At 34.6% G+C, this 17,061-nt stretch overlaps 1 protein-coding gene across 7 annotated transcripts in view; it reads left to right on the forward strand.

Annotated features, from left to right (window-relative positions):
- Window positions 1–17,061, forward strand: part of Rnf13 (ring finger protein 13) — a 151,892-nt gene that overhangs the window by 102,461 nt on the left and 32,370 nt on the right. For all 7 annotated transcript variants that reach the window (XM_021253014.2, XM_004834440.3, XM_087186333.1 and 4 more), the window contains 2 exons: window positions 10,202–10,307; window positions 16,024–16,117. In XM_021253014.2, coding sequence (XP_021108673.1) covers window positions 10,202–10,307; window positions 16,024–16,117 — 200 coding nt within the window. The remainder of the gene's footprint in view (window positions 1–10,201; window positions 10,308–16,023; window positions 16,118–17,061) is intronic.

A 17,061-nucleotide genomic window follows, 5' to 3' on the forward strand; every position in this document is an offset into this window, starting at 1 on the left:
CACAAATTGTCATTCTCTAAGAGGTATTTGATGCTATGGTGTTGCTGATTGTATGACTTGGGCTAAGGTGTCGTGATTGATCTAAACAGTTTTCCTTCCTGGTATAATGAAAATGAGATAGCCTCAGAGTCATTAGAGACTCAAAACTTAAAGACCAGGTATATCTGGGAGACACCTCTTAGAAGAAATCATTCCATAAGAGTTTTAAATACATCAACAAAGATACAATAAACAACTTCAAAATATCAACCCAGGAACTAAACCAAGGACAGTACCAAAAACAAAAATGAGAAGACATTTAAGCAAGTCACAAACCCAGACCTCCACCCCACAAAAGGCAATTTCTGGGGGAAATGAGATGCAAAAGCCTGATAATCAACCACCAGGACACCCTGAACTGATAGCACAGGAAGTAACAAAACAGATGAACGAGGCTCTAGAAAAATTCAAAGCAGAAATAATCTCCCAGATAACTACAGCCATGGTGAGCAGAGTAAAAGACATGATTAGAGGCTCTAGAACAGAAACTGATAAAAAAAATGGATAAGCTCAGAAACATGCTGGAAGCCAGGAATGCCCAACATAAAAAAAAAAAAAATGGAAATCATGATCACCCAACATAAGAAAGAAATGGAATCCATGAAACAGATTCAGACTGATATTCAGGAGATTAAAAACTCCATTGAAAGCATGCAGAGCAGATTAAGAGAATCTTAAGATAGAATATCAGATATAGAAGACAGGATTGCAGCGAAGGGCCGTGAAAACAGAGATTTCTTAAAAATAGTAAGGGAACATGAGAAATCAATTCAACAGCTGCTAGATGATGCAAAGCAGAATAACATAAGACTGATAGGAGTCCACAAAAAAAACAGGAGAAAGTACAATTGACATAAAAAAACTGTTCACAGAAGTAATAGTAGAAAACTTCCCAGACAGAGGTGGAGAATTGGACATACAGATAAGTGAGGCATATAGAACTCCACCCAGCCATGATCAAAAAAAATCTACACCTAGACATACAATAGTCAAGATCCCAGAAACCCAACAGAAGAACAAAATCCTACAGGCAGTTAGAGAAAAGAAATAAATCACCTATAAAGGAAAGCCCATCAGAATCACAGCAGACTTCTCAACACAAACCCTCAAATCAAGGAGAGCCTGGAGTGGAGTATTTCGAGCCCTAAAAGAAAATAACTTCCAATCTAGACTGTTGTATCCTGCAAAATTATCTTTCAGAATTGATGGGGAACTTAGATACTTCCATGACAAAGAACACCTGAGAAATTTCATGAACACCAAACCAGCACTCCAAACAATTCTAAGCAATATCCTAGAAAAAGGCAACGAAGGTCACAACTCCATGAGGCTCAACAGAGGGAAGCCACCAGACAAGGTAAGAAACTAAAGGGAAAGGGGGAAAAAGAAATAAGAGCCAACAAAAGTAAAACATCATGACAAGGATGAGTCAATATCTATCAATTATAACTATCAATGTTAATGGCCTCAATTCACCAATAAAAATACGTAGACTAACAGAATGGATTAAGAAGCAAAATCCAGCAATATCCTGTATACAAGAAACACACCTAACGCAAAAAGAATTTCATAGACTGAAAGTAAAAGGATGGAAAACAGTTCTCCACACCACAGGAACCCAGAAGAAAGCAGGGGTAGCAATCTTATTTGCAGGCAAAGTAGATTTCAAACCAAAACTAATTAAGAGAGACAAAGATGGTCACTACATCCTTGTGAAGGGGAGAATCCGAGAGGAAGGAATGACAGTCCTAAATATATATGCGCCAAATACAAATGCTCCCAACTATACAAAACAAATATTAATGGACATGACAGACCAAATAAGCACTAATATAATTGTAGTGGGGGACCTCAGTACCCCACTATCACGAATAGACAGATCATCTCATTGAAAAATTAATGGTGAAATTCTAGAACTGAACCAAGCTATTGAACAAATGGACTTAATAGATATTTACAGAGTGTTCCACCCAACAAAATCAGAATACACATTCTTTTCAGCTGCATAAGGGTCATTCTCCAAAATAGACCACATGCTAGCTCACAGGACATGTCTAAGTCAATGTAAAAGAATTGAAATTACCCCCTGTATATTATCAGACCATAGTGCAAAAAAATTGGAGATCAATAACATGAGAAACTGCAAAACTCCCACAAACACCGGGAAATTGAATAGCACCCTCCTGAACAACCAATGGGTGACAGAGGAAATTAAAGAAGAAATTTGACAGTTTCTACAAGTAAATGATAATGCTAGTACAATATACAGGAATCTATGGGACACAATGAAAGTAGTTCTACACGGCAAATTCATAGCAGTGAATGCCCATATTAGGAAAACAGAGAGAACTCAGATAAATAACCTAATGTGGAACCTCAAACTCCTAGAAAAAGAAGAGAATAACAAACCCAAAGCCTGCACAAGAGAGGAAATTATAAAGATCAGAGCAGAAATCAATGCAATGGAGACTAAGAGAATGATACAAAAAATTAATGAATCAAAGAGTTGGTTTTTTGAAAGAATAAATAAAATCCATAAACCTGTAGCCAACCTTATCAAAAAAAGGAAAGAAAAGGCACAAATCCATGCAATTAAGAATGAAAAAGGGGAAGTCACAACAGAACCAGCAGAAATCCAAAGGATCATCAATACCTACTTCAAGAACCTGTACTCTAATAAAATGGAAAACACAAGAAATGGACAGATTCCTAGATACATATGAATTGCCAAAGTTAAATGAAGAAGATATAGAAATTCTAAACGCCTCAATTACAATGAGTGAAATTGAAAATGTAATAAAAAAATTACCAACAAAGAAAAGCCCAGGTCCTGATGGCTTCATTGCTGAATTCTACAAGACATTTAAAGAAGAACTAATGCCATTACTCTTTAAACTCATCAAGGAAATTGAAAGGGAAGCAAGGATTCCAAATTCATTCTTGGAAGCAAATGTGACTTTGATTCCAAAACCAGGGGAAGACCCAACCCAAAAAGAGAACTACAGGCCAATCTCCCTAATGAACATAGATGCAAAACTCCTCAACAAGATAGTGGCAAACAGAATACAGAGGGTCATCAAGAAGATCTTACAGCCAGACCAAGTCAGATTTATCCCAGGGATGCAAGGATGGTTCAACATACATAAATCAATAAATGTAATACACTATATTAACAGAGTCAAGGACAAAAACCATATGATCATCTCAATAGATGCAGAAAAGGCACTTGACAAAATCCAACACCCATTCATGATAAAAAAAAAAAACCCTACAGAAAATTGGAATAGAAGGTCTTTATCTCAACCTGATTAAGGCTATCTATGAAAAACCAACAGCCAACATCATACTAAATGGTCAAAAACTGAAAACTTTCACGCTAAAATCAGGAACAAGACAAGGATGCCCACTATCACCACTCCTTTTCAATGTAGTTCTGTAAACATTAGCCACAGCAATTAGAAAAGAGAAAGAAATAAAAGGAATATTATTTGCTGATGATATGATAACTTTACATAGATGATACTTATGATACTTTACCCAAAAAACTCTACCAAAAGACTTCTAGATTTAATTGAGAGATTCAGTATAGTATTCCTTTTACAGTAGCATCCAAAAAAATGAAACATCTAGAAATCAGTCTAACAAAGGAAGCAAAAGACCTCTACACTAAAAACTACAGCACCCTGAAAAAGGAGATCGAAGAGGATATAAGAAAATGGAAAGACATCCCTTGTTCCTGGGTAGGAAGAATCAATATAGTGAAAATGGTCATACTTCTAAAACTGCTTTATAGACTTAATGCAATGCTGATTGAAATTCCAACAATATACTTCACAGAGCTAGAGAAAACAATCCAAAAATTCATTTGGAACCAGAAGAGACCTAGAATAGCAAGAGCAATTCTGGGCAACAGAGACATGGCTCGGGGTATCACAATACCCAACTTGAAGCTATACTACACAAAGCTACTGTGATAAAAACAGCATGGTACTGGCAAAGGAGCAGACCTGAGGATCAGTGGAATAGATTAGAAGAAGCAGAAACAACTTCAGACATACTCAGCCACCTCATCTTTGACAAAGGAGCCAACCACCCTCTTAACCTCAGTAGCACGGAAACTAGCAGAAAGAATCAACAACTGGGATTTCATCTTATTAAAAAGCTTGTGCACTGCAAAAGAAACCACCAACAGAGCTAACAGACAACCTACAATGTGGGAAAAAATTTTTAGCAGCTGTAACTCAGACAAAGGGCTACTATCTAGAATATATAAAGAACTGAAAAAAATCAGATCCCCCAAATTCAAAGACCCAATTCAAAAATGGGCATCTGAAATGCACAAACATTTCTCAGACAAAGAAGTAAAAGCAGCAAATAAACATATGAAAAAATGTTCAACATCACTGGTCATTCGAGAGATGCAGATGAAAACAACACTGAGATTCCACCTCACCCTACAAAGAATGGCTGCTATCAAGAAATCAACCAATAACAAATGCTGGCAGGGTTGTGGGGAGAAAGGAACCCTTCTCCATTGTTGGTTGGAGTGCAGACTGGTGCAACCACTATGGAAATCAGTGTGGAGATACTTCAGAGAACTAGGGCTGGAGGTCCCATTTGACCCAGCTATTCCCCTGCTGGGTATTTTCCCAAAAGAATTAAAAGAATCATACCACAGTGATATATGTGCACCCATGTTTATTGCGGCACAGTTTGTAATAGCTAAAGCTTGGAAACAGCCCAAGTGCCCAGCAACTGGAAACTGGATAAAGAAAATGTGGTTTTTTAATAAAATGGAGTACTACTCAGCCATAAAGAATGAGAAACTAGAGTCATTTATAGCTAAATGGATGCATATTGAGGCCATACTCTTAAGTGAAATAAATAAGACACACATGTGTAAATCCCGAATAGTTTCTCTAGTGTGAGAAACTGAGAGTGTAAATAAGGATTAAAAGGATTAATAACTAATTATTGATACTTTGAAATAGGAAAAGGTCCAAAGGAGTAGGGGTGGTGGGAGGAGACGGGGAAAGGAAAGAATGGAAAGGAAAAATTATGAGAAAAGAAAAAAAAATGGAAACGAAGTATGTAAATAGGGAAGGGCGCACAGGGAATGGGGAAAAAATAAGAACCAATGTATATCATGTACAGGTACAAGCACCCAAGGATAAATGTAAACGTATTGTATATCTAAAATGTACCAATAAAAGAATGAAAAAAAAAAGAAAAGAAAAGTTGATGTCCTTCCTAATTTTTGTGCTTCTAATTGCTTTTTTAAAAAATCTGTTTTCATTGGTAATACCTTCAATATCATGTTAAATATTAGTATAGGTAGCAGGTATATGGTAGTGGATATGTTTATCTTATTCCTCGGATGAGTGAGAAATCTTGTTTCTTCTTTAATATTCTGGCTTTTTATTCACAAATTCCTGCTTTTTTTTTTTAACTTCATTCTTTTTAAGCTACTGCCCTGTCTTTTAGCAACCATTAAAATAATAGCACAGCAATCCATTATTTAGGTATCCCTTAATTTACTTAATTTATAAAACCACTAGTCACAAACACAGTCTATAATCCTGGCTTCCATCATTTTTTTAGTCCATCATTTTTTAGGCACATGACCTTAACAAAAATTTATCATCTCTGAGTCTTAGCCCCCTCCTTCTTTAAAAATAGTAATAATAATAGTATCTACTCCATATAGCATTGCTGTGAGAATAAGCACATTAATAAAATTCTTGAGAATAATACCCAGTATGCAGTAAATGCTTTATAACTGTCCTTATCCTTCTTCAAGTTTTTTTATACTGCAGAGTGCTCTGTGGTAATAATTTTGACTATATGTTGGGTGTTGTACAAATACTTCTTTAGTAAAAGCATCTGAAAGTGGAATTTATAGATTAAAGATAAATGGTTTTAAGTTTCAGTAAACAACTGTCACATTGCCCTCCTGAAAAAAAGGGTAATTATTGGTAATTTTAATTACTTGCTAGTCTAATAAGAAGAAAACTTGTTGGCTATGTTAGCATTTCTTTATTCAAAGGCAATATTTTTGTAAGTTATTTTGTGTCCTTTGTCTACTTTGGTCTTTTAGAAGCTTGAACTCTGTATTTTGCAACTTTTTAACTAAGAAAGGTAAATATGGATGACATACAACTTTTCCAGATTATAGCCAACGGGAAGAACTGTTCTGATCACACCGAGTAGTGAAGTGCACAGGAGAGATTGCTGTAGTATGCCCTTTAGGAGATCATTTTATCTTCATGGACAGGGAGATAATTTTATGGAGATGGGAAGGGAATCGGTGATGGAAGAAATGGGAGGTTGGAAAGGGGAAATAAAAATTATTAATATGAGATATCTATATGTACCAATTCCCCAAGATGAATATAATAATGTATTGGAAATATATATGAATAAAAAAAAAAGCGAAGAAATAGAACAAAGAACCTTGAGGTTTCCTACAATTCAAAAGTCTTTATGTTCTTTCTCATGGTGAAGGACTCTTAGTTTTTCATATTCCATCCCTAACACTGGGCACCATGGTTTATCATAATAAATATTCAGTAAATGGTGGTGAAATTAAACTGATTTTATGTTACTTTGTGACTCCTTAATAAGACACAGCCGTATACAGGCAGGAAAACAGGGTGTGCCACAAGTGGGAACACAGGGCTGAGCACTATGTCTATCTAGTGGGAAGTATAGGATGTTTGGTGAGATAGCTATGAGCTTTGTCTCAGAGGGGCAAGTGAAGTAGTCAGTTGAAATAGTTCTGGTATCCCCAACAGTTGGGCTGATCAGTTTGTTGCTTCCGAAGTTGTTCTGTAGGATTGTTATGGTTTAGATCTAAAATGGCCTCAGAAGCCTCATGTGTTTGGGAGGTGACTGGGTCATGGGGACACTATGCTCATGGATAGTTTAGTCCACTAATGAGTTTACAGCTAAATGTGCAGTTAGGAAATGGGGCCTGGTTGCAAGAGGTATGGGTGTGGCCTGGAAGCGTATACAATATATCTCTTTCCCCAGCTCCTCCCTTCACTCTCTGCTTCCTGTCTGCCTTGCCTCGAGCAGCTCAGCTCTCCTCTGCCATGCCCTTCTGCTGTGCCATCTGTCTTGGAGCTAGTCAAGTATGGGCTAAAAACATGAGCCAAAATAAACCTCTCCTCCTTAAAGTTGCAGGTGTCAGGTGTTATGTCTCACCACCCAGAAAGTGACCAAGACAAGGACAGAAGACTGTCTGGTGTGTGGCTGTACATCCACTGAAGTGCAGTAGTTTGATTGGTAGGGGTTGATTGCCAGAACAGACAAGAAGGCCGAACTTCATGTATGAATAGAAGAATTGAGAAATTAGATGGGTTATTTTCATAAAGCTTAGACCTAGATACTTGGTTTGAAATTAGTGTGGGAACTCATGCAAAGGAGATTAAAACCTTATTTCCTGGGTTACTTAAGACTGCTTCAATGATCAAATCTTAATTGCGGAGCTCATGTAGTATACTGTATTTAAGGGTGGACATGGAGGAAGTATGTTAAAATACTAAAGTTGTTCAAATACCTCTGTTTTAATTTTTTTTTTTTTTGGTACCATAGATTGAACTCAGTACCTTGCACTTGCTAGGGAGGCATTGACACCACTGAGCTAAATCCCTGGCAACCTCTGTTTTAAATACTGATTAATCTGGGACTAGACAAGGGTGAATCTGCATGCTCAGCTGTGGGAGACCTCACCAGACAGAGGAAATAGAAATGAATCCAGAGGAAATAGAAATGAATCCAAAGGACTGATATTTTTCTGTAGTCCTCCGCCCTGGCCCTGTTATCAGCACTCTCACTATCTCTGTCTACCTTACCACTAGCAATTTGGTTAAGAAAAAGTACTGAGCTTTTAATTCAAGATACTTAAAATCTTTTAATCACTTGTAAGCCATTTACTGTCCTGATAATATATCTTGACAGTAAACTAAAATGATTTGAAATAAGGTAGGCAAGTCAGACAAGCATTAATAGGTCATGTAGAACATTTGATTTATAAACCAGGCCAGTGAATTCTAACAGTGCTTCTGAAAAATTCTGAAATTGATGCCACTTTTATAATAATAAACACACAGGAGATTTCTACTAAACTGTTAATTTCTAATTCATGGGGACTTCCTGATTTGTTCTTTTAGCTTGTTTTTTCTCACCAAGCCGTTCTGTTCATTTCTGAGCAACCCTGGATTTGTTTCATAGGATAGTGTTTGTTTAACTTGTATAGACTGAATGTATTTTAGGAAGTCTTAAACATAAAAAGAGCAGGAAAAAACAATATAAGAGATACAAGCTTTTCTACTTCTGAGATATTATGAATCTACAATTTATTAAATTCAGGTTATGCAGTAATCTGGCTCCTAAATCTCAGCAATGTTAATTTATAACACTGGTTGGAATGAAGTAGGGAATTTTCAGAGAATTAGCATCTCATAGAATGGCCTTTATACTTTAGAAGGGTGATTTAACAGTGGTTTCAGAGAGTTTGTGCTAGGAACTGGGACATATTTACAGAGCTGGCCTCTTGCTGGATGAGACAGTATCAAATAGATAAGCCCAGGCCCGCTGCTACTTTACCTTTTGTACATTGATGATGTATCAGTCACTTTAGTATTTTAAACAAAACTGTAAAAACTGCTTGTGAAATCCTTTATTATCTATCATTCTGCTAGAAAGCCACTGATGTAAAAGGATCATTTATATTCAAGCAGTCCTGTCAGTTTGGGGAAAATATTTAAATTACTGGAGAGAAGTTGCTGGTATTATCTTGCGGTTTTTTGGGGGTTTTTTTGGTACCAGGGATTGAGCTTGGGACCTTATGCTTGCAAGGCAGGCAACGACACAGCTGAGCTAAATCCCCAGCCCGGGTACTTTTGATGAAGATTAATAGAGCTCCTTGGATTAAGATTAACAAATAATAGCATGAACATTTAAAAACAGCTTGGGAAGGGCCAGGGATATAGCACAGTAGTGCCACCACCTGCCTCGCAATCGTGCAAGATCCCGAGTTCAATCTCCGGTAGCCCCCGCCCCCGCCGCCGCCGCCGCCCAAAAAACAGTTGGGAATAGAAATAATTTACTTTTGTGTTTCTTAAGTACTGTGGGATTGTAAGCACCTCTATGATGGGAGGAGTCATATGATTCTATTTTGCTTTACCCTCAAAATTATTATTTTACCTTGAATCTTTGTATTATGAAATACCTGGCTTTACTATGTTAAAAAAATCACCACCAGCGGATATAATAGGGTTGCTGATATCTTACTAGTCTTGTAGAACAGTAGGCTTAATAGATCAGTCATATTACTGAACATTTTACAGATTCTCCCTTAGATTATAGAGATTATGAAAATAAAATTTAATACCATGTAAAATTTGACCATGCAGCACAGTTTACTTATTTTGATAGCGCAGTTTTTATTTTATAGATTTCCATCAATTTTTGTAATAATAACGTTACAATTACTAATGAATGGTTAGTAACAAATGGAATAAGGCATTCCTTCCCACCTTCACAATGTACATATTCCTGTAGTTTATTTCAGGGAAGCAGTAGAGAGCCTAGAGAATAGAGAAAAAAACAACTCTCGTGAATTCCTTGACCAGTTTTTAATTCCCCATCTCATAGATGAATGCAGAATAAGAGGCTATTGTTTATTGGTACATCAAGTACATGTAAAACACATAGGAAAAAAGGATTTTTTTTTTATCAGTAATGGCTCTAGAGTTTTTCTCTAGAAGGAAGAGATAAACAATAATTTGGTTGAGGTGGGGGTTCTTGTTGACATGCTACCATGGTATTACCATTGTTTTATGCTAATGTTGCATATACAATATAATTTTTCCTAGATTATGTGATTCAGTAAATAACCTCTAAGATAGACATAGTAATATTTGGTCTTCTTTACCACTTTGAAGAATATCTTTTAATTATATTTGCAAGTTATTTTGAAATAAACTTGATATAAAGAACATATCTTAAATTATTAGAAGGTACATATTAGAAACTGAGATATATATAGTGTATAATGTTTGCATATCTTTTTTAAAAAATTATTTTTGTATTTAGTGAATATCATAATTGGACCACTCTTACTGGTTCTCAGTTACTAATTTTTGTTCTCTTCTAGGGGCCACATTATCTTAGTTCCAGAATTTAATCTTCCTCTGGAATACTATCTAATCCCCTTCCTCATTATAGTGGGCATCTGTCTCATCCTAATAGTCATTTTTATGGTAAGTAAATTAACTTTTATAGTTGGAAGAAAAAAGCATGGCTAGATCTAAAAATCAATGTATTGGGTGAGAGAAGCCTTATAGGAAAGAGTACATATTGTATGAGTCCATTTATATGAAGTTCTGGAAAAAGCAAAAATGATAGAGTAGAAAATAAATTCGAACAATAATTGCCTCTGTGGAGCTGGGAGGAGGTGAGGGATTTTTCTAGGAGGGGATGAGAGAACTTTTGGGGGTGACACTCATGTTCTGTATCATGGTAGAGTTTGGAGTTGTACAAATGTATGCCATTTGTCTGAATCCATCAAATTGTATACTTAAGTTTTATGTATTTATTACCTCAAAAGACAACAAAAGAACTGTTTTAAAAAAACCCCACTGAACTCTTGACTAATGATACACATGGTGTAGCATTTTGAGGAAGTATACTATTGGTGGCAATTTTGTGTTTGTTTTTGTCTATTTGTTTCATTTAAAAAATTTCACAGGAATTTATTAATTCTAAGTAAGTAATGTTCAGGGCATTTGCATTTGTTTAATTGATACAAAACCTTGCAATTCAAAATAATTAATGAAGAGCCTAAAATTCTGCAATAACTAGATTTTTTAAAAAAGGAATATTGCTTTTTAAGTTATTTGATTTAACATTTATTTATTTTTTATTAGTACATGTTTGCAATACGTACTAAATACATTCACTGTAGGGAACGGGTACTTGTACACATGGCATATTCATTTTACTTACCCATCCTCTCCCTTCTGTCTCCTCTCCTTCAATCTCTAGATCCTTTTCCCTTCTAGCACCCTGTTTCTTATCATATTTAATTTTACTCTTCACACTATTTATACTTTGAGTTTCTCACGTAAGAGAAATCACGTAATGTGTCATTTATTTCACTTAGCATTCTGGTCTCAAGGTGCATCAATTTTCCTACAAATGACTTAAGTTTATCTTTCTTTTTTTCTTTTTTTTTTTTACTGATCAGTTAAGCTTCTTTATTGAGAAGATATGATTGACATAAAAACTGTACATATTTAATGCATACACCTTAATATGTTTAGGGATAAATACAATTCCGCAGAGATAGTTTATCCCAAGACCCTAATTGCTGATTATTTACTGACTGCCTGTAAATATGACAATAAATTTGTTTTTGAAGTACCGTTGTCTTTTTTTTTTTTTCTGTTTCCAATGTATTATTTATTTTGTGTGGTACCAGGGATTGAGCCCAGGGCCTTTGCACTGAGCTAGACCTTAGCCTTTCTTTCATTTTTCAATTTTTTTTTCCATTAAGTTTATTGGTACATTTTAGGTATACAGTACAGTTACATCATCATTGGGAGCTTGTACCTTTACATGATGTATCTTGGTTCTTATTTTTTCCCCATTCCCCTTCAAGTTTATCTTCCTGTGTGAATGAGTAGTACTCCATTGTGTATAAATACCATATTTTCTTTATCCATTCATCTTTTGATGGGCATATGGTCATTTCCAAGATTTAGCTATTATGAGTTGTACTGCTATAAACATGGGTATGTGTGTATTGTTATAATATGATATCTTTAGCTCTTTTGAGAAGATACCTAGTATAGGTATTGCTGGATCCAGTGGAATTACTACTCTTAGTTTTTTGAGGAATCTCCAACGGATTTCCATAATGGTTGTACTAGTTTACATTCCCACCAACAATGTAGAAGGGTTCCTTTTTCTCCACAGCCTTGACAACATGTATTATTATTTGATTTCTTGATGGTGGCCATTCTTTATGGAGTAAGATGAAAACTCAGTGTTGTTTTAATTAGCATTTCTCTAATGGTCAAAGATGCTGAACATTTTTTCATGTACTTATTGGCTGTTTGTACTTCTAAGAAATGTCTATTCATTTTACTTGACCAGTTTTTGATTGGGTCTTTTATTTTTGGAGATCTAATTTTTGTGAGCTCTTTATATATTATAGGTTCTAGTCATCTGTTGGAGGAACAGCTGGCAATTTTTTTCCCCATTCTGTAGGTTGTATTTTCATTCTGTTGATTTTCTTTGCTGTGTAGAAGCTTTTTAACTTGATGTAATCCCATTTGTTGATTCTTGGTGTTATTTCTTGTACAATTGGGGTTCTATTCAGAAGGTCCTTGCTTATGCCTGTGTCTTCAGGAGTTTTGCCTATTTTGTATTCCAGCAGATTCAGTACTTCTGTTTTAATATCTAGGTCTTTGATCTATTTTGATTTTATTATAGTTTAGGGTAAGATGTATGGGTCTAGATTCAATCTTCTGCAGGTGGATAACCAGTTTTCCCAGTCTTCTAACTAGAGAGATTTATATAGTAGAGACAGAGTTTCTGTAACTTAACTGATCTTCAACATGCAGCACAAAAACAATAGACATATGAGAAACCATAGCAACAAGATGCCTCCAAAAACCCTCAGCTCCTCAAAAGCTAATCCCACAGACAGTGAAGTAGAGGAATTTACAGATAAAGAACTAAAAAACCAAATCGTCAAAGTGTTTGAAGAGCTTAAAGAAGAAACACATAAGAAATTTCACCAGGTATTTAGTGAGATTAAAGGGAATTTCATTAAACAGATAAAAGATTTTACTAATAAAATGTTTGATGAGCTTAAAAAAGAAACAGTAAACTAGAGCTTATGAAAACAAAGCAAGCAGAAATGGAAGATATGAAAAATTCAATAGAAAGCATGGCTAGCAGATTTGACCAGTATGAAGACAGTATGTCATAAATTGAAGACCAGGTGGATGTAGTAGATTATAAACTCAATGATACTCTAAGAATGAGAAAAAAACATGCAAGCTAGATCCAACAGTTACTAGATGACACAAAAAGCAATATCAAAATTATAGGAATGAATGAAAAATTAGAAGACAGTTCAAAGGTATAAAAAATTCATTCATTGAAATCATTGCAGGGGGCTGGGGATTTAGCTCAGTGGTTCCGGCGCCTGCCTTGCAAGCACAAGATCCCGAGTTCAATCCCTGGTACCAAAAAAAAAAAAAAAAAAATCATTGCAGGAACTGGTGAGAGATGCGGTTCAGCTTTATTTTTATGCATATAGTTCCCCAATTTTCCCAACTCCATCTGTTGAAAAGACTACCCTTTCTCCAGTGCATGTTCTTAGCAACACTGTTGAAAAATGGTTGTATATGCCTGGATTTACTTCTAGGTTCTTTATTCTGTTTAGGTGGTCCAATGTCTATTTTTAGGCCAAATACCATGCTATTTTGATTGCAAACAGCTTTTGTTTCATTTTTGAAGTCAAATAATGTGTCTTACTTTGTTAGTTTTGCTCCAAATGGTTTTAACTATTTAAGTGGTTTTAAGGTTCCGTATAAGTCTTAGAATTGTTTTTTCTAGTTCTGTGAAGAATGCCATTGGTAGTGATAGGTAGGGACTGCATTGAACCTGTAAGTTTCTTTGAGTAGTATGGACATTTTAACAATATTAATTCTTCCAATCTCTGTCTTTGTTGTCATTATCACAGCTGTCTCCTAATTTTTGCTTTAAATTCTGTTTTATTTGATACACCAGATTTTCTTGTGCTTAATATGTTTATGCTATATCTTTATCCATCTCTATTTTTTACTTTATCTTGGCCTTAATGTGTCAGTTTTAATCTTTTTAAGTAGCATAAAATTGGATTTTTTCTTTTTAAAATATGATACACTCTTGTAATACACTGGTGAGCTTAATCAGTTTACATTAATTGTAACATATATTTGGGTTAATTTATATTATTTGCATTTTATTGATTGTTTTTGTCTTCTGTGAAATTTGTACTAACTTTTACTTTCTTTTTCTTATATTTATGCTTATGTTATATTGCTATTCTTTAATGGTTACTGTTAAGCTTCTAAAAATCTATTATTGAGATATGATTGACATATAAACTATACATATTTAAATTGTACAATAGAAGTTTTGACATGTATATATATATACACACACATACTGATGAAACTTCCTACCATAGTAAACATAATTTAATGTCCATCACCTCCAAATGTTTCCTTATGTTCCTTAGTAATCCCTCCCCTTTTGTCTTTCCAATTTCTCTTCTATGTCCCTCTTTCCCCCATCCCCAGTTACAAATCTGATTTTGTTCATTGTAGATTAGCTTGCATTTTCTACAGCTTTTTATAAGTAGAATTGTAAAGTATGCACTCTTTTGTGTCTGACTTCTTAGCAGAATTGAAATTCATATAAATCATTGAGTATATTGATTATTCAATCCTTTTATTCCTGAATTGTATTCCACTGTATGATTATATCATAGTTTGTCCATTAACCTGTTGATGGACATTTGTGGTTTTTTTGAGCTGGATAAGTATATCTAGGAGTGGGATGTGCCAAATGATGTATTTTAAATTGTGTAATAAACTGCCAAAGTGATTTTCAAAGTGGTTGTACCAGTTTTACAGTATTACCTTAGTAGTGCATGGAAGTTCCAGTTCCTCCATTTCCATGTTCACACTTGGTATAGTCAGTCTTTTAAATATAATTATTCTAATAGGTATGTAGTATGTAATTATTATTTCAATTTGTGTTTTCCTCTTCACTAATGATGTTGAGCATCTCTTTATGTGCTTATTTGCTATTTTTATGTCTGCTGTGGTGAAGTTACCTGTTCAGTTTTTTTTTAATAGGATTGCTTTTTTTTTAAATTGAGTTCTGAGCATTCTTCATTCTGGATCCCTTATGAGCTATGCAATTTGGCAATATTTTCTCTGAATTTATGGCTTGTCTTTTTTTTTTTTTTTTTGGTACTGTGGATCGAACTCAGGACCTTGCGCTTGCCAGGCAAGTGCTGGAACCATTGAGCTAAATCCCCGGCCCTGTGGCTTGTCTTTTAACAATGTCTTTTTCAAAATAAGGTATTCTTAGTTGTGTTTTTATTTTCATATATTTTTCATAATAGTATCTTGTGAGGATAGAAGTTCTTACCTTTTTTTTTTTTTTTTTTCAATTCAGTACTGGACTTTGAACCTAGGACATTAATACTAAGCTACATCCTACCTCCTGCCTTCTTTTTTGAGGCAGGTTCTTTCTACTAAGTTTCTCAGGTTAGGCTTGAACTTGAAATCCTCTTGCCAAAGCCTCTGAGAGTGTGAGATAGTTCTTAACTATGACATAATCAACTTTGTTAATTTTTTTCTTTTATGGATGATATTTTTGGTATTTGGTTCAGGTGCTTTGGACTTTTCCCTTTCATTCTTTCAAGCCTGGCAATTTATACTTTAAAGTGTTTTTTATATTTTATTTGACATTTATTTGAATATTTATAGTAGAAGTATTTTGCCTTAGCTCTGTCTGTTATGCTGCTAAAACTGAAAGCACAATAAATATTATGTGTGTTTGAAAATTTTATTAGTTTTTAACTTAAATCTCAACTTCCTGTTCTCTTTGTCCCATTGGAGTCTTGGCAACCGTAACCTACTATTTTTATTTTACAAACAGTTATATGAAATTTATAATGTCTTCTATCAGTAAATTATAGGTAATCAACGTCATTGAATTAAAAATTCAAAGGATAATATCTGTTAACTAATCACTTTTAATTTAATGCTTTAATAACCTAATTGTGATTAGGATTTAAATTAAATTGGTTTACAGCAGCGATCTAGAAACTTAAGATATTTGATAATAGCTCTTTTTTATTTACATGTTCAATATCTAATACCTTTTTTTCTCTTTTATTTTTAGATCACAAAATTTGTCCAGGACAGACACAGAGCTAGAAGAAATAGACTTGGTAAAGATCAACTTAAGAAACTCCCAGTACATAAATTTAAGAAAGGTAAGTAAATATTTTTGTTTTCCAAATAATCACGGTTAGTTTATTTCATACTACATGATGATCATACTCTAATACTGTCTTCTGAGTTCCTGTCATACACTATGCCTAATAAGTCAGTTAATATGAATGAATGTCCATGGGAAATGGCCTTTTGCTGTAGCCTTGATAAGGCAGGAAAAAGGTGCATAGTCTGCAGCAAATTTAAAAGCAGCAATGCAAATAACAAAAAGCTTTCTATTATCACTGAAATAAAAAGTTTTAAATAAGGTAAGATAAATACTTCTCTACACGAGGGTAGTCTGCTCCTACTGACATTTTTCCTATTCTGTCTTGCACCATGTACTATTACATTTTATTGCATTAACTAAAATCATAGGTAGCTATTATGGGTCTGTGTGGTATAGGTGTCATCTCATTTAATTTTCATACTTTTATGAAATGGCCACTATTGTTATAGGAAATAGAGGATTAGAGAGTCTTAGAAGTTTAGTGTCATAGCCAGTATTGATATTGAGGAATGTGGGTCTAATACTATAGCCAATATAAATTCCTTTCTCCGTGCTTACTGAGCTTTTAATATAGGTACATGCTTATCAAATCCTTCTAGGTAGTACTTCCCAGACTTTGTAATTTCTTTTTTAGTTTTTTTTCAGACATGGTCTTGCTATGTAGTTCAGGCTGGCCTTGAACTCACTGTGTAGCCCAGGCTGGCTTCAAACTCATGGTGATCTTCCTGCCTCAGCCTCTTGAGTGCTGGGACTACAGGTATGGGCTACCACACCCAGCTTGTAATTTTCTTATACCAGTAAAAATGTTTGGTTTTCTAATTCAGCAGAGAAAGAGTATAGGGATTGGGGAAAGAATATCATGGTAAACAAATAGACAAAGACGTATAAAACTGTATTGTGCTGTTATTTTATAGTGCAACTTGTTAAAATTTACTC

The sequence above is a fragment of the Heterocephalus glaber genome, unplaced genomic scaffold, assembly GCF_053883595.1.
Source record: "Heterocephalus glaber isolate CG9 unplaced genomic scaffold, H.glaber_assembly_v1.0 deba00001504, whole genome shotgun sequence".
Lineage (NCBI taxonomy): Eukaryota > Metazoa > Chordata > Mammalia > Rodentia > Bathyergidae > Heterocephalus > Heterocephalus glaber.